We start from the raw sequence: 27,996 nt of genomic DNA, 5'->3' as shown, positions 1-27,996 counted from the left end.
CTCCAGAGTCACTGGTGGGGACCACAGCTCTGTGACCACTGTGGACCAAGTCATGTCCAACAGACATACTTGTTGCTGAGAACTTACCTTCTCTCCTGACTTGTGGGCAGGCCTCCATCACCTGGACCCTCAGCCTGGGCTCCCTTCAACATGTGATAACGAATTTGCCCTTTGACCTCCCAGAGGCTCTGATCCCCAGGGAGCTGGACAGGTGATGCTCTCTTCCCTGTGTAGACAACAGTGCACGGGGAAGAGCTGCAGCTATGGGGCCTTGGGAGCCTAGACAAGCCTCACATTTCAGTAGCTCACAGTCTGCAGCTGCAAATGGGAGATTTGAGGGAAACACGATGATTTCCCAGCCTGACCTTCCCCCTCCTCTGGCCTGTGGCATCCAAGTTCCCCTTCTGCTTGGCCAAGGCTGTCTCTGTCGCCCACTGGCTTCCTGTTGGGGCTTCCACATTCGCGGCACTTCCTTCCCTGACGGAGGCACTTGGACCCGGGCTCTGCGCTGGCGGACGCGGACATGCTGCCCCTGCTGCTGCTGTCCCTGCTCTGGGGGGGTGAGTGGGTCGCGGGAGGAGGGGCGGCAAGGGTGGGGGAGGGGCTGGAGCTGCAGCGGAGCCTCTGTGTCCCCCAGGGTCCCTGCAGGAGGAACGAGGGTACTGGCTCCAAGTGCAGGAATCAGTGACGGTGCAGGTGTGCCTGGGGGTCCACGTGCCCTGCTCTTTCTCCTACCCTTGGAGTTCGTGGTACCCCTATGGAGAACCCTTCATCTATTGGTTCCGGGAAGGGGACAACATACACCGCAGTGATCCTGTGGCCACAGACAACCCAGGGAGACGAGTGAAGCCAGAGACCCAGGGCCGATTCCACCTCCTCGGGGACCCCAGGAAAAAGAGCTGCTCCCTGAACATCGGACATGCCAGGATGAGCGACACAGGAGTCTATTTCTTCCGAGTGGAGGGAGGTGATGTGAAATACAGTTACAGAGATAAGAAGCTGAATTTGCAGGTGACAGGTATGTCAGGGGCCCAGGAGAGGACCCTGGAACATGGAGACTCCCGTATTAGAACAGGAACAGGACACAGGACCACTCCCTGCTCCAGGTCTTGGGGTTTAGGGGTGCACAAGAGACACAGAACCTGGGGTGAGCTGTGGCTCGGAGGCACTGGTCCCTCTCAGGGTCACACTCTGGGCCCCCACCCCCCTGGGGCCCAGGCATCTCCCTCTCTTCTCCTCAGCCCCAACAGAGAAACCTGACATCCATTTTCTGGAGGCTCTGGAGTCCGGCCGCCCCACAAAGCTGACCTGCCGCCTGTCACTAGTCTGTGATGGGGGAAGAGTTTTCTCATTCTCCTGGGCGGGGGATGCCCTTGGTGCCATGGACCCAGAGACCCTCCACTCCTCGATGCTCACCTTCACCCCGAGGCCCCAGGACCATGGCACCAACCTCACCTGTCGTGTGGACCTCCCAGGAGATCAAGTGACCATGGAGAGAACCATCCGGCTCAATGTCTCCTGTGAGTTTGGAGGGGGGCTGGGTCCCTGAGGGCAGTCGGCTGTGTGTGTGTGTGTGTGTGTGTGTGTGTGTGTGTGTGTGTGTGTGTAGAAGGCAGGGATAGAACGAGGGCCAGCTCGCTCTTTTATGGATCTGAGCCTGGGGAGCCGAGGTGGGGAGAGGCCATGAAGGACAGCCATGCCCGCTTCCTGGTTTCCTTCCTTGGGTGCTGGGTCAGATTCCATCCCACTCCTCACCTCTGAAGCAAGGCCATATCTTTCCATCCTAGATGCTCCGTGGAACCTCAGCATCAACCTCTCCTTCAGAAATGTCACAGGTAGGAAGGGACCTCTCTTCTCCAGGGCTGGGTCCAGCTCCTGGGACCACCTCCAAGCAGAGAGGGTGGGATTAGGGCTTGAATGCCATCACGTACGTACTGGAAGAGCAACGATAAAAATCACCACCCTCCCTCCCCCACCTCCCAGGCACGAGTCCACACACAGATTCAATACACATATACACATACATATATACATGCACGTACACACATATCCACATCTACATCTCTACACATACAGAAATGCACAGACACACATGCACAGGCAATACACACACATACACACATGCACCTACACACACATGGACATACACATACAGGCCCCACACACATACACACCACACTTATACGCACTCACACACTCTGTTCAAAGCCCATTTCACTTCACCATGGTTCTGCTCTGTGGTTTTGCTCCACAGAAGCCTCCTGAGTCCCACTTCCTGGTGCCTTCACTGAATCCATTTCCCAAGGCTTGAGGCTCTCTGTGCACTTTCCACCAAACAGCCCAGGCCTGTCCCATTGAGACACTGAGCCTCCCCTGAAGATACGAGGCCCAGACACGTTGGGTCAGCCTCCTTAGGGTGTGAGGGTCCAGCCTTGGAACCCACACCGAAGCAAGCTAGCGGGTCGAGGGAGGAGAGGGAGAGGCCAACTAGGTCCTGGGAAGGCGGGAGGGATGAGACCTCAACCTCCCCCAGTGCTCGCTGCACTTTCCCCCAAAGCCCTCAAGACTCTGCAAAACAGCTCATCCCTTCTCATCTCGGAGAGCCAGGCTCTGCAGCTGCTCTGTGTTGCTGACAGCAACCCCCCTGCACAGCTGAGCTGGTTCGGGGCTTCCCCAGCCCTGAACGCCACCCGCATCTCCAGCACCAAGATCCTGGAGCTGCCAGGCTTTGGCGCTGCAGAAAGAGAATTCACCTGCCGAGCTCAGAACCCTCTGGGCTCCCAGCAAGTTTCTGTCAACCTCACTGTGCAGAATGAGTTGCAGGACAGGTGACAGGGGTAGGCAGCCTGGTCATGTGTTTGGGCTGTGTGGGCGGCTGGCGTCTGGGGACAGAACTTCACCCTCCTCTGCCCTCCCCCGAAAGCCCCTCTTGCTGCAGCTGTGTGACTGAGGCTCAGCAGGGCTCCTGGCCCCTGGTCATCACCCTGATCAGAGGGACCCTCATGGGGGCTGGCTTCCTCCTCACCTATGGCCTCACCTGGATCTACTACACCAGGTGAGCAGACCCATTCCTCTCCAGGGAAGTCTGGTAAATGGCCCTCGAGTTCCACGTGGGGCTGGAGCTAGAGTTAAATTGTCCGACTCTCTGACCTGAGACAGTGTTGGTCTGCAGGTGTGGAGGTCACCAGGCAGCAGGGCTGAGCCTCCCTCCTTCTCAAGACGGGATTCACGTGAGGATGCAGAGCCCAGGAGACAGCGTGGGGACATCACTGTCAGCTTCTCCCTGCAAACGCTCGACTCTAACCCTGTCTCATTTGTAACCACGAGCTTTTAATTTGCGTGATGACATGAAGAGTCAATACCGTTGAAAGGAGACTTTTATTACTTACATTTTCCAAGCGTAGGTGGCACGTCACGCTGGGCAGGGCCAAAGGGGAAGCACCTGGTTTTGCTCAAGAAGCAGGAGCAGGTGCAGAGAAGCCTTTATTGGGGTTTCCATGGGAAAGGCAAGGCTGCGCAGGGAAATTTCTTTAGGATCCGCTCATTTGAATAATTCTGGTGGGCTTTGGGCTGCAGGGGTGACCTGCAGTAGTCTGTTACCTGTTCGTGAGTGACTTAGGGTAAGGGAAATAGTGGCTTGGCGAGTGAGGGGTAGCAAAACGGGTGGTTGGGGATTATGGGGTAGCGATTGATTGGTTTGCATTTTAAAGGTGAGGTCCTGGAAGAGCCCTTTTCTGTCTCTAACAATTGCGAGGTGGTGTCCTTTTCAGGCCAGCAAGCTTTTTAAGATGTCAAAACGTCATAAGATACAGAAAATAAAACATGGTTATTGATGACGCACCCTCACTGCCTGCCCCATTGTTTCTGAAGCGCCACTCCCCACCTGCTCCCCTGCTTGTGATGTCGGTCTTCCTTCAGCCCTCTCCTCCACCCTGCTCCTCCCTGCATTGCCAGCCCTGCAAAGGGCTTCTCCTCTCATGACCCAGAAATTACCTGGTTAACACCTGAGTTTCTGGTCTCCAAAACTTCCCTATCAATGTGGACATCCACACACAGTAGAATCAGGAAAACAGATTTTCTTTCTTGGTTTCAAGTTGCTTACCTCATAATAGTTAGTGTAAAATATCACAACATTTCATTATTTGAATGTATTATTAAGTAATATAATAATATAAAAATCATTCTTACCTTTTAGTTTTCCTGTGAGAGTTTTCAACAAAATGATCTCTTAATCTACCATTATTTTTGAGTGATCTGTTACAAACAAGGTTTCTTCTTATTATTCTTTTTTTTTTTTTTTTTTGGCCATGTGGCATGCGGGATCTTAGTTCCCCAACCAGGGATTGAACCCACGCCCCCTGCAGTGGAAGCTCAGAATCTTAACCACTGGACCGCCAGGGAGGTCACACAACTAAGGCTTCTGGTTTATTCATTGTTTTTTGATGCCTAGCTTAAATTGAGCAAAATATGCAAATATGAAGAGTACAATTAGATGGATGTTTATGTATGTACACACCCTGCTTATACCACCAAGTTCAACAGATTCTTTCCACCTACCCCTGGTGGTCAGGTCACACTGTCAGAACGAAGGGGGCTAGGCTGAGGTTGGAAGGTGGAAAGGCCGTTCTCCCATCTCACATGAAGGAGAAGGAGATGTGCAGCTCAGGGGGAGATGTGCTAAGAGGTGAGGCAGCCTGGAAGGTGAGGGGAAATGCACCCATATCTACAGCTTGGCAGGGAGGAGCAGGACAGCAAAGACACGATGATGGCGGGAGAGACGGCAGGGTCAGGTATTTTGGAGACTTAAGGGTCAGGCTCTCCCGTTTCTGTCCCAATGGATGCGTGTGCCAGTCTTTGTACTTTCTCTCAGTATTATGTTTTTCAGATTATGCATGTTTTTACATGTATCAATAATTCATTTTTGGTTTTGCTATAGTTTTTGTCTTTAAAATTGTATTTTACGTGTGACTATTTCTCCAGTTATGTATCGACTCTAAAATATGATGACATCGGGGCTTCCCTGGTGGCACAGTGGTTGAGAGTCTGCCTGCCGATGCAGGGGACATGGGTTTGTGCCCCGGTCCGGAAAGATCCCACATGCCGCGGAGCGGCTGGGCCCGTGAGCCACGGCTGCTGGGCCTGTGCGTCCGGAGCCTGTGCTCCGCAACGGGAGAGGCCACAACAGTGAGAGGCCCGCGTGCCGCAAAAAAAAAAAATGATGACATTGCGTTTGTTTCCAAACTTTGGCTTTTTCAAAATAACTTTGTTATGAATGTTGTGAGGAAAATAGGAGGACTAGCACCATTTTCCTGGTGAGTATGGAACTGCTTCATCATAAGGTCGGCATATATTTCGTTCTAGAAGGTACCATCACAGAGTTCTCTTGAGTAGTCAAATGAATTTACATGCCACCATCATATATGCGTGTTCTGATCTGTCTACATCCTTAGCTGCACTAGTTTTACTTACGTGCTCAATACTCAGCGTTGCAATCCATTTGCGGCAGTATTTCATTATCTTTAAAAATTTTTTTTTTAATTTTTATTTTTGCCTGTGTCGGGTCTCAGATGCAGCATGTGGGATCATCATTGTGGCATGCAGGATCTTTTGTTGCATCACGTGGGCTCTTCACTGGGGTGCCTGGTCTTCTCTCTAGTTGTAGAGTGGGGTTTTTCTCTTCTTCAGTTGAGGCGCGCCAGCTCAGTGGTTGTGGCGCTCGGGCTTAGTTGCCCTGAGGCACATGGGATCTTAATTCCCCAATTGAACCCACTTCCCCTGCATTGCAGGACAGATTCTATTCCACTGGACCACCAGGGAAGTCCCTCATTGCCTTTTAAATGTATTTCCCTTATGTGTGATGATGCTGAGTCATTTGAATGTGTTCTTTTGTGAAATTCCTGTTTTGCTTCTTGCCCATTTAAAAATAAAAATTGGGCAATCTTTTTCTTATTGATTTGAGTTCTTTATTCTAGATGTGAATTTTTTAAAAAATTGGAGCATAGTTGACTTATGTTCTGTTAGTTTCATGTGTATAGCAAAGTGATTCAGCTATACATACATACGTATATACATATATTCTTTTCAGATTCTTTTCCATTATAGGTTATTACAAGATATTGAGTATATAGTTCCCTGTGCAATTCAGTAGGTCCTTGTTGGTTATCTATTTTATATATAGTAGTTTGTATATATAATCCTCAAACTCCTAATTTTTCCCCTTAAATTGTGAGTCTTTAACTTGTGACTGTCTTTCTCTCCTTCTCTCTTTCTTCTTTGCTGTGCAGGAGTCTAAAAATTTTTATGACATCCTCTTGTGAATCTTTCCATTTATATGTAGTGCTCTTGCTGTCCAATTATGAAATCTTAGTATCTCTCAATATCTTTTTTAAATTAAAGTATAGATGACATAAATTTATGTTTGTTTCAGATGTAGAACAGAGTGATCTGCCACCAAATACGTTACAAAAGGATCACCCTGATAGGTCTAGTAACCATGTGTCACCGTAAAAAATTATGACAGTATTATTGACTATATTCAATTAATGTAGCTTTCTAGTACAGTTTGAAATAAAGGAGTGTGATGCCTCCAGCTTTGTTCTTCTTTCTCAAGGTTGTTTTGGCTATTTGGGGTCTTTGGTGGCTTCATACAGATTTGAGGAATATTTGTTCTAGTCCTGTGCAAAATGCCATGGGTATTTGGATAGGGATGGCATTGAATCTGTAGATTGCTTTGGGTATAATTGATACTTTAACAATATTGATTCTTCCAATCTATGAGCATGGTATATCTTTGACTTCATTGTGGCTTCTTCAATTTCATTCATCAGTGTCTTACAGTTTTCAGAGTACAGATCTGTCTCCTCCTTGGTGAAAGTTATTCCTGGGTATTTTATTCTTTTCGATGCAGTTGTACATGGGAACGTTTTTAAACGTTTTCTTTCTGATAGATATCTTCCTGCATTTCCAGAGCACTAAATACAAGTGTATTTTGTGTAAGTGTTGGGGGCAGCAGGAGAAAATAGTCCTTCATGACAGAAAACACTTTAAATAGGATACTAGGTATCATGTTGCAAAAACTCACCATTCATTCTCAACATAGAAAGTCTTTTCCTGGATGTCTGTGTCTGGTGCCCATGCTGCTGGCGCCAAGAGGCATCTCCCAAATCCTCATTCCATTGTCATGGGGTCTAGAACTTTCAACAGTGCTTCCTCTCTCCTCCACAAGAGGGAGCCTCCTCATTCAAGTTACTTTATCATCCACTGTCATTTTAGTTTCCTCTTCATCTCACCCTCCAAAAGTTGATACATCCAAAATTATCATTAGTATTTTCATGTCATGTGAATACCACCTCAATAAAAATATAATTATTAATTTTTAAAAGTATATGTATGATATACACACTCCTTTCACTGATACGAAGTCTGTAACTCTTCTCGAATGTAAAAATAGTTGTTTCATTTCCCCAACTCAGTCATTTGGGTTATTTTACTTTTATTAGGATGGGCATTGTGCCCCTGAGGTGGGCCAGCTTGGGCTCTTCCCTAGCCTCAGGGGCCAGCTTTCCTTGCCCAGGTTATGAGGAAATTTCCTCTTCTGCATTTCTCTCTCTACCTTGTGGCTTCCGGCCGCAGTTTCTTCCCGTCTCACCCACCCCAATTGTTTCTGACTCCCAACATCCAGGACAGAGTATGTGGGGTGAGTGGAATGAGGCTGTTCCTGGGCAACATCTGAAATTTCAATCTTGAGAGCTGCTTCTACTGTCTGTCAGTGGTACGAAGGCCAGAGGATTCCTGACTATATATCCTGGTGAACATGGGAAATATTTTTTCTATGGTCACTATCTGATAAAAAACATAATGTTAGCTCTATTTAGGAGCCATATGTGTTATTTAAAGTTTTCTAAATGCCATATTAAGAAGAAGTTTTAAAGGTGAAGTTAATTTTTATAATATATTTTATTTAACAAATATATCAAAACTCTATTGTCTCATAGAGAACAGACTTGTGGTTGCCAAGGGGGAAGGGGAGTAGGGGAGGGATGGATTGGGAGTCTCTGATTAGCAGATGCAAACTATCATATGTAGAATGGATAAATAACAAGTTCTACTGTATAGCTCAGGGAACTATATACAATATCCTGTGATAAACCATAACGGAGAAGAATATGAAAAAGAACATATATATGTATAACTGAACCACTTTGCTGTACAACAGAAATTGACACAACATTCTGAATCAACTATACTTCAATAAAATAAATTAAAAACTCTATTTCATCAATCTGTAATCATTATGAAATTATTAATGTGGTAGTGTGATATTGCGATCCATAACATGAAACATATGTTTAGTCTTCTTCCCTGTTTTGGCACAGAACTTATAAAACCCTTGGCATTTCCTAAGTGCTGAGAGCAGTAAAGGTGTCTTTTGTCATTTTAATGAGGCAACTTTTGGAAAATAGCTAAGGATGGGGACTTGTTGCCCAAGGATCCAACCATGTGACTAAAGGGATGGAACTATCATTTCTGCCCCCCCTAACCTCCAGAAAGGGGAGAGGAGCTGAAGGTTGGATCAATAACCAATGGCCAATGATCCAATCAATCATGCTTATGTAATGAAGCCTCCATTAAAAACCCCAAAGTGTGGAAGATCCAAAGAATTTCCAAGTTTGTGAACAGGTGGAGGTGGTTGTAGAGTGACAGGTCTGGAGAGGGCATGGAATCTCTATGCCCTGATCCATGCCTTGCCCTATACCTCTCTTCCATTCAGTTGTTCCTAAGTTGTATTCCTTTATAATAATAAACCAGTAATCTCTGAAGTGAAGTGTTTCTCTGAGTCTGTGAGCTGCTCTAGCAGATTTATTGAACTTGAGGAGAGAGTCTTTGGAACCTCTATCTTTAGCCAGCAGATCAGATGTACAGGTAACAACCTGGAGTTGAAATTGGCACCTGAAGCTGGGAGGGAGGGGCAGTCTTTAAGGACTGAACTCTTAACCTGTGGGATCTGATGCTACTTACAGGTAGACACTGTCGGAATTGAGTTGGATTGAATTGAATTCTTGAACACCCTGCTGGTGTCTGAGAATTGCTTGTTGGTGGTGTGGGTGAAATTACAGACACATTGGAATTGGCCTCAGAATACCAAAATAGTTCACATTCATTTCCTTGTACTAAGTCTGGAGCTCCAGTGTGTATTTAGCCCTTATAGCAGCAGGCCCTTGTAGCCCCTTACAGCACCCATTCTTATAACCATCTTTCAAGCAGTCGATTGCCACATGTGGGGTTTGGCTACCATTGGTCATGGCTGCTCTAGAACATGCATCCAAGGAGTGGAATTTCTGGGCCCTGATGCAAGCACATCCTCATTTAATTGGATGATGCTGATTTCCTCTCAAATGCTTGGACCAATTTATATTTCAACAATGACTGCTCCACATATTCCCTAATACTTGGTGTTTTCAGATACTTTAATAGGTGCCAACTTGGAGCACGTATAGTAATACCCTATTATTGTCTTAATGTGTGTGCTTTCCTTATCGCAGTGAGGTGCAGCAGCTTTCTATTCATTGATGGCCTTGTTGTATGTTGTCCTCTCTGAGGCCCCTGCTCAACTGTACCCATTTTTCTATATTTCCTTTTCCTTATGTATTCATAGAAATTCTTATATCATGGATACTGACACTTTGATGGTTATATGTGTTGTAAGTATCTGCTCCCACCTGAGGGCTAATGATTCGGCACTCCCTGTGGTGTCTTTTATGAACAGTTCTTCATTTTAATACAGTTCGAGTTTTCAATGTCTCTCTTTTATAGATGGTGCTATTTCTGTCTTGTTCAGGAATCCTTCCCTACCACCAGTTCATGGACACCTCCTGCTAGATTATCTTCTAACAGCTCTATTGTTTTGTCTCTCTAAAACAATAGGTCTTCAGAGCATCTGCACTTGATTTTGTGCATGGTATGAGCTAGGGGTGCAATTTCATTTGACTGTTTCAGATCCCTTATTGCCCACAAGGTTGGTGAAAAGGCTATCTCTTTGTCACTTCTTTGTATCACCTTCTCTGTCACACAGGATGCTTCCTGTGGTTGAGGTTTATTTCCAGGTTCCCCCTCCTGTTCCATCGGTCTACCGGCCTATCCCTCTTTCTATACATAAGTTATCTTCTAGGACGTTGTACTACTTATTGATATCTTTCAGAGCCGTGCCCCACACATTGTTCTTCTTCATGGTAACCTTAGCTATCCTTGAAATGTCTACTTCATTATAAATTTTACAATGGAGTTATCGAGTTCCACAAAAAATCCCCTTGGGGTTTTGGTGACATATTGTTTTCATTCCTCAGATGAACTTGGGTAGAATGCATATTTATACTCTGTTGTTCCACACCTATAATGTGGCATATTTTTGCATTTATTTATGTCTTTAATGTCCTTCAAGACCTATTTATAATTTCCTCCACTGAGGTCATGCACATTATACTTTTGTTATATTCCTTTCCAAATGTCAGGCATATCCTAATTTTTGATGCTATTGTCAATGGCCTCTCACATAAAATCCCAGTTATTTATTACTGTGATATGGGAATGCAATTGATTTTTAAAATTTGTCTCTTTAATTGTGCTCTCATTTATTTATTTTTTTAAAATGTATTTATTTATTATTTTATTTTTGGCTGCATTGGGTCTTTGTTGCTGCGTGCAGGTTTTCTCTAGTTGCAGCGAGCGGGGACTACTCTTCATTGCGGTGCACAGGCCTCTCATTGTGGTGGCTTCTCTTGTTGCAGAGCACGGGCTCTAGGCGCACAGGCTCAGTAGTTGTGGCTCGCAGGCTCTAGAGTGCAAGCTTAGTAGCTGTGGCGCATGCATGGGCTTAGTAGCTCTGCGGCATGTGGGATCTTCCCAGACCAGGTCTCGAACCAGTGTTCCCTGCATTGGCAGGTGGATTCTTAACCACTGCACCACCAGGGAAGCCCTGTGCTCTCTTATTAAGCCCCCAAATGTGTGTGTATATACTTCTGGATTTTTCTGTATACATAGATTTATGAAGAGAAAACTCTGGTTTATTTTTCCTTTCAATTGTTATACCTTTTACCTATAATTATTGCCTTACTAGGGTAGAACCTATGCTGCTCCATTAAGTATGCTGTTTCTGAAGACACCCTTTATCTTTTTAGAGAACTTCTCTTTTACTTCCAGTTGACTGTGAGTTTTATCTTAAGGGCATTTGAAATCACCCAATTTTTTTTTTCATCTCTTGAGAGTTTATCAGTCCAGGGCCAATAGTGAACATAAAAGCCACACTATGTATTTTGGCAGAGGGGATTTAACATAAGTAATTCATTAAGCAGGTGTTTAAAGGCCAGTGGAGCCTTTCAACTAGGGAACACTGCCTGGTAGCCTTGGACCACTCTAATCTAAGGACCCGACTTGAGATTTAAAAATCTTTTATATATATATTTTTTTCTTTGAGATACAGATATAACATTACGTTAGTTTCAGGTGTACAACATAATGATTTGATACATGAATATATTGCAAAATGATCACCAAATATGCCTAGTTAACATCCATCACTACATATAGCTAAAAACTTTTTCTTGTGATGAGAATTTTTAAGATCTAGTCTTTTAGCAACTTTCAAATATACAGTACAGTATTATTAACTATACTATTATAGTTAATAGTATTATTAAGTCTAGTCACCATGATGTACATTACATCCCCATGATTGATTTATTTTATTCTGGAAGTTAGTACCTTTTGACCACTTTTGCCCATTTTGCCCATGACCCAACTCTCCACCTCTGGGAACCACAAATCAGTTCTCTGTATCCATGAGTTTATTTGATTTTTGATTTTTTTAAGATTCCACATGTACATGAGATGATATAATATTTGTCTTTCTCTGTCTAACTTATTTCACTTAGCATAATGCCCTCATGTCCCATCCATGTGTTGCAAAAGCAGGATCTCCTTCTCTTTTATAGCTGAAGAATACTCCATTGTGTACACATAGCACAATTTCTTTATTCATTCACCCATTGATGGACATGTAAGTTCTTTCCATGTCTTAGCTATTGTAAATAATGCTTCCATGAACATGGGGGTGCATATATCTTTTCAAATTGTTGTTTTCATTTTTTTTAAAGATAAGTACTCAAAAGCGAAAGTGCTTGATGGTTCTATTTTTAGTTTTGAGGAACCTTCATACTGTTCTCCACAGTGGCTGCACCAATTCACATTCCCACCAACAGTGTACAAGGATTCCCTTTATTCCACATCCTCACCAACACTTGTTGTTTCTTGTTCTTTGATAATCCCAGCTTGAGATTTGCTAGACCACCACCTGCTGTGAATTTGTGCAGCACAACCCTGTGGAACCTGGCCCTTATTGCTTTGTTCAACAATGTTCCCTGCAACAGGTGAGGACTGAGGGGATAGAGCTCGTCACCTCTTGTTCACCTGGATCCAGCAGCAGGGCCAGTCCTAGGTTCTGTGGAGCCTGACATTTATACAAATGTTGAGATCCCTCCTTAGAACAAAAAATGTCACTGAATAAAATACAAACGTGGCACCCAAGTGTAAAATGGGACACCCATGTCACCTGTTTTAGGAACTGAGAACAAAGACCAAATCTTATAGCAAAAGATGCTCCCATATGTCCTATGGGATCAGAAAATTCCAGGTGTTCTAGGAGCTGTGAGTCAGGAACTGTGGGTGAAGACCAAATATACATATTTCTTAAAGGTCACATATCGTAGGCACACATCTTAGTTTCTTTTCAAATAAGAAAACATATTTCATCAACCATAAAAGCTAAAATGCTCCAAACCAAAAGATAAGTCATTTCAGAAAAATTATAGACTACTTTTCTTAATAGTAAGGCACACCTGTGTGTCACACCTGTGTAACACCTGTTCCCCACACTTTTGGGCTGATTCTTTATAGGAGAATTATCTGGTATATTAATCAATACTAATATGATACTAATAATATTATTAATTATAAGTATGTTCTATCTAAAATAGAGAGAATGGAAAGAAGAGACATTATTTCCACTGGCACAATTGATGGAAATTTCTTTTTATTTTTATAGTTTAAGAAACTAAAAAATAGATGTATTTCTATATAAACATAAAAGAAAGTTTCTTTCAATCCTACAGCTTGTTACTGGAGTGTCTAAAATGTTTATGATCATTGCCAAATTTGGGAAACCTTCATGAAATTTCTTCTCTAGAGAGCAGTAAGTTTACAGGTTATTTCCACACGTGGCTTGAGCCCTTCTTGGGTTTTTTTTTTAAAAGGCAGTGCAGAGTGAGGGGTCCTGAATTATGCTCCTCCTATACTAGCCTTTCCAGGTGCCCACTGAATGGGACAAGGGTCTCCCTTCACGCACCCCTCCCCGCCCTGTTTTTCATGGGCCTGTGCTCCACGGCTGGCCCCACAAGACCCTTAGATCCATGAAGACCAACACCCCCGTTTGCCGCTCTGCGGCACGTGGGATCTTCCCGGACCGGGGCACAAACCCATGTCCCCTGCATCGGCAGGCGGACTCTCAACCACTGCGCCACCAGGGAAGCCCGCAAAGGAGCTTTTAATGTTCAGCTTTCCTTCCTGGGTTCCACCGTATACCGTATTTGGGTCTGGAAGCTTCTTTCCTGCCCGAACGTGAATGGTTTTGAGAAATTTTTCAATATTCTTTTCCAGAATGTTCAGTGTTTCTCAGCCGCAGGATGGGTCCCGCCGGATCAGCAGGGCTAGACCCTGTTTCTCTTTTCTGGGCACTGGCCCCCTCGGCGATCCCACTGTGGACGTGAACATCGTTTGGAAGGAGATCATTTCAGAGCCACATCCGGTGAAACGTCTCCAACACTGGGGGCCTCAGGATCTTCCCCTGCAGCGTAGGGCGGGGGGGGGACGACGGTGGGACAAAATGACTTCTCAGTCCCCACCTCACCCCTACGGCCTGTGCCGTCCAAGTTCCCCTTCTGCTTGGCCAAGGCTGTCTCTGTCGCCCACTGGCTTCCTGTTGGGGCTTCCACATTCGCGGCGCTTCCTTCCCTGACGGAGGCACTTGGACCCGGGCTCTGCGCTGGCGGACGCGGACATGCTGCCCCTGCTGCTGCTGTCCCTGCTCTGGGCGGGTGAGTGGGTCGCGGGAGGAGGGGCGGCAAGGGTGGGGGAGGGGCTGGAGCTGCAGCGGAGCCTCTGTGTCCCCCAGGGTCCCTGCAGGAGGAACGAGGGTACTGGCTCCAAGTGCAGGAATCAGTGACGGTGCAGGCGTGCCTGGGGGTCCACGTGCCCTGCTCTTTCTCCTACCCTTGGAGTTCGTGGTACTCCTATGGAGAACCCTTCATCTATTGGTTCCGGGAAGGGGACAGCATACACCGCAGTGATCCTGTGGCCACAGACAACCCAGGGAGACGAGTGAAGCCAGAGACCCAGGGCCGATTCCACCTCCTCGGGGACCCCAGGAAAAAGAGCTGCTCCCTGAACATCGGACATGCCAGGATGAGCGACACAGGAGTCTATTTCTTCCGAGTGGAGGGAGGTGATGTGAAATACAGTTACAGAGATAAGAAGCTGAATTTGCAGGTGACAGGTATGTCAGGGGCCCAGGAGAGGACCCTGGAACATGGAGACTCCCGTATTAGAACAGGAACAGGACACAGGACCACTCCCTGCTCCAGGTCTTGGGGTTTAGGGGTGCACAAGAGACACAGAACCTGGGGTGAGCTGTGGCTCGGAGGCACTGGTCCCTCTCAGGGTCACACTCTGGGCCCCCACCCCCCTGGGGCCCAGGCATCTCCCTCTCTTCTCCTCAGCCCCAACAGAGAAACCTGACATCCATTTTCTGGAGGCTCTGGAGTCTGGCCGCCCCACAAAGCTGACCTGCCGCCTGTCACTAGTCTGTGATGGGGGAAGAGTTTTCTCATTCTCCTGGGCGGGGGATGCCCTTGGTGCCATGGACCCAGAGACCCTCCACTCCTCGATGCTCACCTTCACCCCGAGGCCCCAGGACCATGGCACCAACCTCACCTGTCGTGTGGACCTCCCAGGAGATCAAGTGACCATGGAGAGAACCATCCGGCTCAATGTCTCCTGTGAGTTTGGAGGGGGGCTGGGTCCCTGAGGGCAGTCGGCTGTGTGTGTGTGTGTGTGTGTGTGTGTGTGTGTGTGTGTGTAGAAGGCAGGGATAGAACGAGGGCCAGCTCGCTCTTTTATGGATCTGAGCCTGGGGAGCCGAGGTGGGGAGAGGCCATGAAGGACAGCCATGCCCGCTTCCTGGTTTCCTTCCTTGGGTGCTGGGTCAGATTCCATCCCACTCCTCACCTCTGAAGCAAGGCCATATCTTTCCATCCTAGATGCTCCGTGGAACCTCAGCATCAACCTCTCCTTCAGAAATGTCACAGGTAGGAAGGGACCTCTCTTCTCCAGGGCTGGGTCCAGCTCCTGGGACCACCTCCAAGCAGAGAGGGTGGGATTAGGGCTTGAATGCCATCACGTACGTACTGGAAGAGCAACGATAAAAATCACCACCCTCCCTCCCCCACCTCCCAGGCACGAGTCCACACACAGATTCAATACACATATACACATACATATATACATGCACGTACACACATATCCACATCTACATCTCTACACATACAGAAATGCACAGACACACATGCACAGGCAATACACACACATACACACATGCACCTACACACACATGGACATACACATACAGGCCCCACACACATACACACCACACTTATACGCACTCACACACTCTGTTCAAAGCCCATTTCACTTCACCATGGTTCTGCTCTGTGGTTTTGCTCCACAGAAGCCTCCTGAGTCCCACTTCCTGGTGCCTTCACTGAATCCATTTCCCAAGGCTTGAGGCTCTCTGTGCACTTTCCACCAAACAGCCCAGGCCTGTCCCATTGAGACACTGAGCCTCCCCTGAAGATACGAGGCCCAGACACGTTGGGTCAGCCTCCTTAGGGTGTGAGGGTCCAGCCTTGGAACCCACACCGAAGCAAGCTAGCGGGTCGAGGGAGGAGAGGGAGAGGCCAACTAGGTCCTGGGAAGGCGGGAGGGATGAGACCTCAACCTCCCCCAGTGCTCGCTGCACTTTCCCCCAAAGCCCTCAAGACTCTGCAAAACAGCTCATCCCTTCTCATCTCGGAGAGCCAGGCTCTGCAGCTGCTCTGTGTTGCTGACAGCAACCCCCCTGCACAGCTGAGCTGGTTCGGGGCTTCCCCAGCCCTGAACGCCACCCGCATCTCCAGCACCAAGATCCTGGAGCTGCCAGGCTTTGGCGCTGCAGAAAGAGGATTCACCTGCCGAGCTCAGAACCCTCTGGGCTCCCAAAATACCTCTCTGAGCCTCTCCGTGGTCTGTGAGTGCGGGGACCCCTGGGGGCAGGACACCTGGGCCCAGGGGAGGGGAGAGGCACCGCTGACTCTCCTCCCTCTGTACAGACCCCCCGCAGCTGCTGGGACCCTCCTGCTCCCAAGAAGATGAGGGTCTGCACTGCGACTGTTCCTCCCGAGCTCAGCCGGCCCCCTCCCTGCGCTGGCGGCTGGGGGAGGGGCTGCTGGAGGGGAATTTCAGCAACGCCTCCTTCAAGGTCACCTCCAGCTCGGCTGGGCCCTGGGCCAACAGCTCCCTGAGCCTCCGCGAGGGGCTCAGCTCTGGCCTCAGACTCAGCTGCGAGGCCCTGAACGTCCACGGGGCCCAGAGCGCCACTGTCCTGCTGCTGCCAGGTCAGGGGGCCTGTTGGGGGCAGAGGCTTAGGGGTAAAGGTTTTAAGGTCCTAGAAGATGATGCTTAGTGGGAGAGGGGCTGGCGCCTGGACAGACGGTGGCTGTTAGGACAGGGTGCTCCATCTCAGACCTGAGGGGGTTCTCCAGTAAGTTCTGCAAGGAGGCGGGAAGGCAAGAGACTGAATCTTCGGAGTGAGCTCATCTCACAGCCCTCTCCTCTGCAGGGAAACCGGCATCCCTGACCGGAGTGGTTTGTGGGGCCCTTGCAGGTGCCGGTGCCATGGCCTTGCTGTCACTGTGTGTGTGCCTTGTCTCCTTTTGCATGTAAGCCTGTGTTCTTGGGAGGTGTACAGGGAGGTGTGTGGTAGGCAGTCCAGAGAAATGTCACTTAATCCCAGAAAGGTCACTTAATCCCAAAAGGCAGAGCTGAGTAGACTAGATCCAGAGGGGGTCTTTTTTTTTTTTGCGGGGGGGGGGGAATCGGTAACAGCCTTCGTGAGATAGAATTCCCATACATTTAAGGTGTACAATTTATTGGCTTTTAGTCTATTCAGAGTTGTGTGTCCATCACGATGATTTTGATAGACCTTTTTCATTAGCCCATGAAATGAAACCAAAAGGAAACCCACACCCCTTGTCATCCCATGCGATCCATCCCCTGCCCTAGACAACCACTCATCTGTTTTTAGTCCCTCTAGAGTTGTCTATTCTGGACATTTCATATAAGTGGACTCATAAAATATGTGGACCCTTGTGACTGCCTTCTTTCGCTTAGCGTGATGATTTCAAGGTTCACGCACGTTGTGGCACGTGTCAGTACTCCATTTCTTTTTATTTCCAAATAGTGTCCCCTTGTATGAATGGAACATATTTCTACTCATCCGCTCATCCCCTGATGGACATTTGGGTTGTTTCCACTTTTTGGCTATCATTTGCCAATAATAATAACATTCACGTACAAGTTTTCCTGTGTGAGTGGGGTCTTTAGTGATGGAAATTCAGTCTTGGCCAAGGTCCTGGTCATCCAAGAGGATGAAGCCCTCACTTGCACGTCAGGAAGGCTTCCGAGTCCGGTTCCAGGGTCCAGATGCCTGAGTTGTCTTACCAGGGAGTGGGGGCAGCCTGCTCCCCTTTGCCCAAGCCGTCCTGGCTGCAGTTTCTTCTCTTCTCTTACCCTGGTTTCTTCTCTTAGAGTGAAAGCCCGCAGAAAGCAGGCAGCCAGGAGACCAGCGGGTGCGGATGATGAAGACCCCGTCATGGGTATCGTTGCCTGGGTGAGTGATGTGGGCGTCTTCTCCTGCAGTGGGAGTCCTGGGCGTGTCCACTCGGTGGGTCCAGACTGAGTTCCTCAGTATTTCCTGCTCCTCCCTGGTCCCCCAGGCAGACACCTGGGCATTGACTCCCCTTCTGTCCTTCCCCTTCATCCCCCAGACGCAATGGTCCTCTGCTGACCACGGAGCCAACCTCACCTCTTTGCCAGATACAAGCTTCCAGAACCATCTCCCCCAAACCAGTACTTTCCAGCCCTTCTGGAGTATCAAAGCTGTTGTTTGCTACCATTGCTTAGAGAATCAGGTCCTAATCCTTGGTCTGATATATGAAGTCCTTCCTGAGGTCTCCCCTGATGGCCGCTCCAGCCACTGGTCCTGCCCTAGGGTCCAGCTACACTGGCCTTCTCACTGTCTCCATAGCAATCTATTACCTTACGACTTGGAGCCTTTGAACGTACAGTTCCTTCTACCTGAAACGCCCTCCCTTCCTCATGTCAACCAGACCACCTCGCCTCCTCCTTCTGGCTCCAATATCAACATCTCTTACTCTGGGAAGCCTTTGTCCTCTCCCTCTCTGTCAACGCCCATCCCTCCCTTCTCTATATCCCCAGAGCTCTGAGTCCACCCCTGTCCTGAGGGTCACATCACACAACATCACTACATTTACCTGCCTCCACCCTCTCATCGTATTTGTAAAGTCCTCGAGAGGGCAGGGTCTGTAATTGTCTCTCACTCTATCCCTGTCCAGCACGACCCCTCTTCTCTTTCTTAAAATTGGGCCCGCGTTGCCCTAAATGGAGTTATCCAAAATGCTTTGTTCGTGACCCAGCTATTATCACTGGAACAAGCAGTGTTCGCTTTGTTTTTCATAATATGATAAGCAAGTGTAAACCTCCCGTCCAACCTAAGACTTCAAACATTAATGATAATTTTTATCTACCCATGTTGCTCCCTGATCCGTCCTCAGTAACCACTGCTCTGAATCTCTCTTTTTTTAAATTAATTAATTTAATTTATTTATTATTTTTGGCTGCGTTGTGTCTTTGTTGATGCGCGCGGGCTTTCTCTAGTTGTGGTGAGCAGGGGCTACTCTTCGTTGCGGTGCGCGGGCTTCTCATTGCAGTGGCTTCTCTTGTTGCGGAGCACGGGCTCTAGGCGCACGGGCTTCAGTAGTTGTGGCACACGGGCTTAGTTGCTCCGCGGCATGTGGGATCTTCCCGGACCAGAGCTCGAACCCGTGTCCCCTGCATTGGCAGGCGGTTCTTAACCACTGCGCCACCAGGGAAGCCCTGCTCTAAATCTTTTGTTGCTGGTGTTATCACATATATGTTTACCAAAAATGTACACTGTTTAGTTTAATTGCTTCTGAACCTACAAAGGGCTTCACGTTCTGCATACTCTTCTTGGACTCGTTTTGTAGATGCAACATTAGGTCGCAAAGAGTCATTCATATTTTACATAAAGTTGCAGTTCTCCATTGTATAATAATTCATTTTATTATTATGTCTATTATCTAAGCTTGTATTGATGGACATTTGAGTTGTTTCCAGGTGTGGCTCTTACGAACATTCTTATTCGTGTCTCATTGTATTCACATGCGAGAATTTTTCTTTAGCATTACTTAAGAATTTAATTACTAGGTCATAGGGTATGTAAAGTTCATATTTACAAGATCATGACAAATGGTTTTCCAAAGCAACTGCATTCACTTATACTCCCATCGGTGCTTATCAGATTCTGTTGAGCTATAATCTCTCCAACACTTGGTTTTCTCAATTTTTTTTTGTCATCTCACCATCTCACTGTGGTGTTGGTTTGCATTTCCTTGGTTACCAATGAAAACAAAAATCTCTCTATGTCTTCAGTGGCATATGAACATGTTCTCTATAAAATGCCAGGTCACATCTACGGCCCATTCCCCTACTGGATGTTTGACTTTTTCTTATTAAATTTGTTGGAGTGCTTTATACATTTTTATACTGTTTTTTTTTTCTTTCTGGTTATATACATGGTAAATATCTTCTCCCAGTGAGTAGCTTATCTTCACTTTTTTTAAAGGTGACCTCTGATTATGGTAAGTTCTTAATTGTAATATAACCATATTTACCAGTCTTCTCTTTTCTATTGAGTGCCTTTTGGGTCTCATTTAAGAAACTCTTTCGGGCTTCCCTGGTGGTGCAGTGGTTGAGAGTCCGCCTGCCGATGCGGGGGACGTGGGTTCGTGTCCCGGTCCGGGAAGATCCCACATGCCGCGGAGCGGCTGGGCCTGTGAGCCATGGTTGCTGAGCCTGCGCATCCGGAGCCTGTGCTCCGCAACGGGAGAGGCCACAACGGTGAGAGGCCTGCGTATCGCAAAAAAAAAAAAAAAAAAAAAAAAGAAACTCTTTCCCATCTTAAGATTAGAAGGATATTCAAGTATAGTTTCTACTAAAAGTTTTCTGTTTTCCTGTTGACATTTAAGACTTCATCTACTGGGAGTTGAGTTTTGTGTGTGGTGTGCAGTGTTGATCTATATATGTTCTTCCTTCATTTCTAGAATAGTCCTTTGCTCCCTCCCCCGCTGATCTGCCATGCCATTTTTGCCATACATCAAAATTCCATACATGGGGGGGCCTCTTTCTGTGGCCTCTTCTATTTCAATGGTCAATTTTATAGTCCCCGAGTCAGAACTGTGTCTACAGTCAACAGAATTTATAAACTCAAAAATAAGTCCTGGTATCTAACAGAGCAAAACATTCTCCTGAATCTTTTTCAGAAGTTGTCTTGGCTATCCTTGGCCCTTTGTTGTTCTATTTAAATGTTAGAGTCAGTTTGTCAAGTTCCAAAAAAAAAATACTCCTGTTGGAGTTTTGACTGGAATTACATTGAATCCATAGATCAATTCAGGAAGAGTGTACTTGTTTGTGAATTTAAGTCTTCTAATCCATGAAAAATGGATATCTCTATTCGTTTAAGTCTTTTAAAAAATGTTTTCAAGAAAGAGGGACAATTCCTTCACACAGGTCTTGGTCATCTTTTGCTATTTTTCTTCCTAAATACTAGTTATTGTTACTATTGTAAATGCTATCTTTTTTAAAGTGCATTTTCTGATTGCTCATTGCTGGTATGCAGAATGAAAAAAAATTTTTTTCAAAACATATGAGGTTGTTTTTGTAATTAAAAAAAATCACAGGGGCTTCCCTGATGGCACAGTGGTTGAGAATCTGCCTGCCAATGCAGGGGACACAGGTTCGAGCCCTGGTCTGGGAAGATCCCACATGCCACGGAGCAACTAGGCCCGTGAGCCACAACTACTGAGCCTGCGCGTCTGCAGCTTGTGCTCCGCAACAAGAGAGGCCGTGACAGTGAGAGGCCTGCACACCGTGATGAAGAGTGGCCCCTGCTCGCCGCAACTAGAGAAAGCCCTCGCACAGAAATGAAGACCCAACATAGCCAAAAATAAATAAATTAATTAATTAATTTAAAAAAATCACAAATTGGTCTTGGGTGCCATTTAGAATCTTGTTGCATTGGTAGCTGGAAAATTCTTAGATCTTATCCATAAGCCTGCTGAACCATTCCTTTTCAGAGATAAAGATACCATCTGAAAAATTTGTAATCTTGTTTTTAACGGTCATGGCTTGCTGAATCAAAGCAGCTGAATTTGATGCACATGTAATGTCATTTCCTTCAAGAATCAGCTGGTCCTTTTGGGCTTCAGTTACTTAAGAAGAAACAGCTAGCCTCCTGCAACCGCTGCAGATGTATTTTTCTTCTGAGAGGTTTCAGATTTCAACAAATGACTCACTCCCCTGAATAAATGGGGAAGTAAGTACACCAAGACTGCCTCATGTGGTAATGGAAGTTCGTGTGACACTTCAGATTGTGGGCAGGTTGTTTGAACAGTAGTCAATTTCTTTTCATTTCCCCACCATTTGTCCACACAGAGCTGCTCCTTTTACTTTTTTTTGTTTGTTTGCGGTATGCAGGCCTCTTACTGTTGTGGCCTCTCCCCTCGCGGAGCACAGGCTCCGGACGCGCAGGCTCAGCGGCCATGGCTCACAGGCCCAGCCGCTCCGCGGCATGTGGGATCTTCCCGGACCGGGGCACGAATCCCTGTCCCCTGCATCGGCAGGCGGGCTCGCAACCACTGCGCCACCAGGGAAGCCCTCATTGTTTCTGGTACCCAGTTTCGCTGTTAGAAATCTTAGGTCTCACACATTGGTAGGTAATCCACTCATTCTCCCTGGAAAGGTTTATATGTTTCTCTTTGGTTTTGATATTTTTAAGAATACTCTATTTGGATGTGGGCTTTTCCTTGTCTTTTTTCTTGTGTTTGTGGGGTCCTTTGAGCTGAATTGGTTCATTTTTTCTTTAATTCTGGCAATTTTATCTCCACTATTTTTGTCCAAATATTTCTTCTTCTTTTAATTTCCTTTTTATCTCATTTGGGGACTGTTGGGATTTCCCTGGCAGTCCAGTGGTTAAGACTCCGTGCTTCCAATGCAGGGGTGGAGGGTTGGATCCCTGGTTGGGGAACTAAGATCCCACATGCCGTGTGGCATGGCCAAAAAAAAAAAAAAGCATATCATTTGGGGACTATTATAATCTGAGCTGAGATTTTCTATTTCTGTCCTCTATCGATTGTAACTTTTCTTTTTTAAAAAAAATATTTATTTATTTTGCCTGTGCCAGGCTCTAGTTGCAGTATGCATGCGGGATCTAGTTCCCCGAAGAGGGATTGAGCCCTGGTCCCCTGAATTGGGAGCGCAGAGTCTTACCTACTGGACCACCAGGGAAGTCCCAACTATTCTCTTCATATGTTGTGTTCTTCATCCTTCCCTACTTCCTTCTAGGGGAGACGTCAAAGGCCCTTCCAGCTCACTAACGTGCCTTCAATTGTATTCATTCTATTCTTCATTCCGCCATTGGGTTCTTCCTATTCTATTTATCAGACATAATATTTCCACTTTTTACAGAACTGCATACACATTTCCTTTTCACATAATTTATGTGATTACATGACTTCTTGTTTTACATTTTATGTACATAATTTCTGATGTATATAATTTCCTTTTGTTCCTCACAGTTTTGAGATATATTTGACATACAGCACTGTATAAGTTTAAGGTGTACAGAATAATGATTTGACTTACATACATCATGAAATGATTAGCACAGTACGTTTAGCAAACATCCATCATCTCATATAGATACAAAATTAAAGAAATAGAAAAAAATTTTTCCTTGTGATGAGAACTCAGGATTTACTCACTTAATAACTTTCCTATATAACATAGAGCAGGGTCAATTATAAATATCCTGTTGTACATTACATTTCTAGTACTTATTTATCTTATAACTGGAAGTTTGTACCTTTTACCACCGTCATCCAATTCCCCCTCCCCCAGTCTCCCGCCTCTGATCACCACAAATCTGATCTCTTTTTCTATGAGTTTACTTGTTTGTTCATTATTGAAGTATAATTGACCTACAACACTATGTTAGTTCCTGTTAAACAACATAGTGATTTGATATTTCTGTATGTTTCAAAATGATCACCATGATGTTTAGTTACGTCACCATACAAAGATATTGCAGAGTTATTGACTGATGTACCTAATTTCTTGTTCTCACTTTCATGATGGTAATATCATCACTCACTTCTCTTAGTGCATTTAGCGTGCTTAGTTTAAACCCTTGATCAAAGTGTTCTAATACTTGTGCTTTAGAGGTACAGGAAGTTCCCAGGTTCCGTTGGCTTGTTTTCCTTCTGGTACATTTACACTCCACAGGTGTCCAGTCCTGTGAGCTGGGAGGGCATATTCCCCTGGGGATGTTAGTTACTCTGTCTGGAGTACTGACTGGGTGAAGGTGAAAGGCAGATGATAGTCTGTATCAGCTCAAAGGAGCAACGGGGACCAGCCCCAGGGTGGAGCTCCCCCAGGCACCAAAACCACTGCCCATCATTTCCACTTCCTGTCCCCCCAAGAAAGCAGCTTAAGTCACCCCTTTGCCTTCTGACCCTCAGAGAGAAGGAGCTTTGGGCAGGGACTCTTCGTGGATTTTGATCCACTAGACTCTGGAGTTTGGAAAGGAGAAAATGACGACAAGAATCCCAAAGGCCAGTGAGGCTCCATCTCTGCTCTCATCCTCTTCACTCCAGGGAAACTACGGTGCTTATCCAGCACTTACCTCTGGCCACCTGCATATCACTGTCCTGTCCACGCTCTCTGAATTCTACAGGCAATGATTGTCCCAAGGCAAGAGTAGAAGAGAGAAAGGAGCAGAATTCAAGCACATTTGAGGGGAAACATCCTCTCATCAACAAGGCAGATTCCCCAGCCCTGGGCTGCAGCACATCACCTCCCCGACCCCATTTGTTCACATTAGCCTTTACTTCCCCCTAGGGACTTCGGTGTGATCAACTGATTAATCAAGCAATCAACTCATTGATTTATAAAATTTTGTCATCCTGTAGTTCCATCTGTAGTTCTTCTATTGTTGGATCTTGGTGAATAGAGCCAGTGGCATGTGTGAATTCACTATCTTGACAGGAACTGTGACAGAGAGCTTTGTTTTCCCCATTATTTTACTCTCAACCTTTCTGTAACTTTCATACTGTAGGCAGAATAGTAAAGCGATGAGCTTCATAGTCCCTGGAGTTCAACTTCCTGTGTTCAAGTCCTCGATCCAACCACTTCCAAGCTGTGTGACCTTGGACAAGTTAGTTAACCTCTCTGTTTCTTTATTTTCTCTTCTGGAAATGAGACCGTGGATATGGTGGTACCTGTTTCCTTGGGTTGTTACAAGAAATGCTTAGAAATGTGCCTAGGTCATGGGGAAATTGCTTACAACTGTTACCTAATGTTACTATTCCCCCCTCTAATAAGGAACTGCATGAAGGCAGGTATTTTGGTCTGTTTCAGTTCCTCTTATGTCCTCATTTGCAAGAACGGCACCTAACTCATAGCCAGCACTTGGCAAAGAGGTATTGAATGAAAGAATGCACATATCACTTTCTCCTGTTTATTCATCTGAGCTGCATGTTGCCTTATCATGATCAATTTAATCCCTTCTTAATATATGGTAAGGCTATTATTAATGGACGCACATCCTTATTTCTCCCTCTTTGGCTGCGGTAGCGTCAATACACCTAGCTGCTTTGTCATTTCATTTTACCTTGCTCATGTCAAATCGGGCAGCTCTGTCTGGATATTCTATTTTTTTGCTGAGGTCATAAAGCCATTTATTCCTAACCTGGAACACATTTTATTTTTCTTTCTGAGCTACTTTTGAAGGCTAATGTTGCTTTCAACATACTCTTCTATAGCGTGATGATGTAGGCGTGTGGGCAGACTTGAGAGAGAGAAGGGAATGGCTTACCAGTATCTGGGTACCATCTTTGCCGGGAGACTTGGGTCCTGCTTTATTTTCATTTTTGTTTTATGGAGCCCAGGCCCAGGATCCAGAATTGCCATCTCTTTTTAAAATTTATTTATTTATTTATTTATTTATGGGTGTGTTGGGTCTTTGTTGCTGCGTGCAGGCTTTCTCTAGTCGTGGAGAGTGGGGGCTACTCTTCGTTGCGGTGCACGGGCTTCTCATTGCAGTGGCTTCTCTTGTTGCGGAGCAAGGGCTCTAGGCATGCAGGCTTCAGTAGCTGTTGCATGCGGGCTCAGTAGTTACAGCACGCGAGCTCAGTAGTTGTGTTTCACAGGCTCTAGAGCACAGACTCAGTAGTTGTGGCACATGGGCTTAGTTGCTCCGTGGCATGTGGGATCTTCCTGGACCAGGGCTCGAACCCGTGTCCCCTGCATTGGCAGGAGGATTCTTAACCACTGCACCACCAGGGAAACCAGAATTGGCATCTCTTTTCTGGTTTCGGCATAAGGTATCTCACAATACACCGCGAAGTTAGAAATTTGCTTTGTTTACTTGTCTCTAATCCAGTGCTCCTAGCAGACTGTAAGCTGCCTGAGGTCAGGGTCCATGTCTGTTTGCTCACACAGTCCACCTGGCCCCTCGCCCAGGACTTGGCATGGGAGACACTGTCAGTAACACAACAGACCTGGGTTTGAGTCCTGGCTCTGCCATTTACTATATGAGTGACCTTGGGCAAGTTACTTTACCTCTCCCCACCTCAGTTTTCCTACCTGTAAAATGGGGATAATGAGAGTATCATTCATACTGGGGCTTTTTGTGAAGGTTAAATACGATTCGTAAGCCCTTGATATGGCCTAATCAGTCTTAGTATTACAAAATTGTAAATGAATGAGTGAATATTTGAGTTCATAGGAAACACGTGTGGAATAAGAAGATGAATGAATAAATGTCCCATCAGGCCGACTTTCCCTTGGAGGGGAAAGTGCCTGCCTTACTCCTTCTCTGACTCCCTTTTCTCCCCCTTTACTCAGGGTTCCAGGCAAAAGCCCTGGCCAGACGGCCCCCCAGACCAGACGTCGTCCCCTGCAGAGGATGCCCCGCCTTCAGGGGAGCAACAGGAGCTCCATTACGCCTCCCTCAGCTTTCACGGGATGAAGTCTCGGGAGCCTTTGGACCAGGAGGCCACCAGCATCACCGAGTACTCAGAGATCAAAACAAGCTAATGAGGACTCGCCCAGAGCTTGGTCCTGGCTGGAGGAATCACAGCCTCTGTGGGGAAAAGGAGAAGTCAGGGACTAGTTGATGAAGCCTTTGTGGCAGTATTAGCATTAACTACTGTATGAGTGTCCCCAGGTAGAGCAGAAAGAAGACAGGTGATAGGATTAGAGAAACTTGGGCTCCATCAAATGCAGGTTCCAGCACTTCCTAAGGCATCGTTAGCAAGCAATTCACTTCATCTCTCTGTGTCTCAGTTTTCCATTCTGTAAATCAGAGATCATGTGTCTTACCTCAAAGCTGTATGAGAATTAAAGAAAGAACATAAAAATCAACTAACAGAGGTCCCGTCATGTGGCGTGCACTTAGTGTCTGCTGGTTTCTCTTCCTTGAACAGAAAGGTCCTCCTGGCAAGTTCTCCTGAGGCTGGGGGTGACTAGTGTTGACCTGAAAAAAATAGACAGCCAGACATTTCTCCAGCAAACATGGGTTTATTCCGCATTAGCTGAGCATGGCAACTTGGGGTCTGCAACCATTGTGAGCCATGTGCAAGTTCTTTTTTTTTTTTTTTTTTTTTTTTTGCGGTATGCGGGCCTCTCACTGTTGTGGCCTCCCCCGTTGCGGAGCACAGGCTCCGGACGCGCAGGCCCAGCGGCCATGGCTCACGGGCCCAGCCGCTCCGCGGCATATGGGATCCTCCCAGACCGGGGCACGAACCCGTATCCCCTGCATCGGCAGGCGGACTCTCAACCACTGCGCCACCAGGGAGGCCCCATGTGCAAGTTCTGACACAGCAAGGGAAGGAGACCGCTTTTATAGAGGGGCAAAGGAAGTTGGGGGCTAGAGTAAACAAAGAGTCGCTGGCTTTTCATTGGCAGAGTCCTTGCCAGGAAAGAAGAGCTGTCTTTCTTCTTCCTGTTGGGCTCTACTCACACAGGCAGTGAGAGGTCTCCCTCTGGTCTCCTGACTCTATTAAATTGAGGCTTCACTTTATTCATTTTTTACACCAGGCACAGAGGACAGGGTGGCAACCTGTTGATGTCATTCTCCTTCCCAGGACTCTTCGAAGCCTCCCCAGGGAAAGATCAGCCCCTCAGCCTGACATTCGGTTCACAATCTTTATCTCCTTGCCTCACTTTTATCTGTCAATTCCTGCAGCACATTTCCATCACTTCCTGACCTCCAGTCCCTTCCCCATCTCATTTATGGATCCTAAAGGGATCTTCCCAACAGCCAGAGGGCCGACCCTTACTCTCCTGCACAAACCTGTTTGTGGCTTCCTGGTCTTAGTACATTGCAAGCATCTGTCCCAGCATTTAAAGTCCTTCATGGGGACTTGCCTGGTAGCACAGTGGTTAAGAATCCGCCCACCAATGCAGGGGACACGG

At 46.5% G+C, this 27,996-nt stretch overlaps 1 protein-coding gene across 1 annotated transcript; it reads left to right on the top strand.

The window, feature by feature from the left end:
* The first annotated feature begins 468 nt into the window (after positions 1–468).
* SIGLEC5 (sialic acid binding Ig like lectin 5) lies at positions 469–27,044 on the top strand. Its single transcript, XM_082606701.1, has 16 exons — positions 469–560; positions 638–1,018; positions 1,242–1,520; positions 1,788–1,835; positions 2,558–2,828; positions 2,924–3,055; positions 3,173–3,316; positions 14,071–14,144; positions 14,222–14,602; positions 14,826–15,104; positions 15,366–15,413; positions 16,136–16,390; positions 16,473–16,757; positions 16,982–17,081; positions 17,950–18,031; positions 26,425–27,044. Exons 1-16 carry the CDS (start codon positions 524–526, stop codon positions 26,614–26,616), a joined length of 2,988 nt encoding a protein of 995 aa, XP_082462827.1. The 5' UTR covers positions 469–523; the 3' UTR covers positions 26,617–27,044.
* The last annotated feature ends 952 nt before the right edge of the window (positions 27,045–27,996 follow it).

Source organism: Mesoplodon mirus, assembly GCF_964341445.2.
Source record: "Mesoplodon mirus genome assembly, chromosome: 19".
Lineage (NCBI taxonomy): Eukaryota > Metazoa > Chordata > Mammalia > Artiodactyla > Ziphiidae > Mesoplodon > Mesoplodon mirus.
This window is presented reverse-complemented; position numbering and strand designations above follow the sequence as displayed.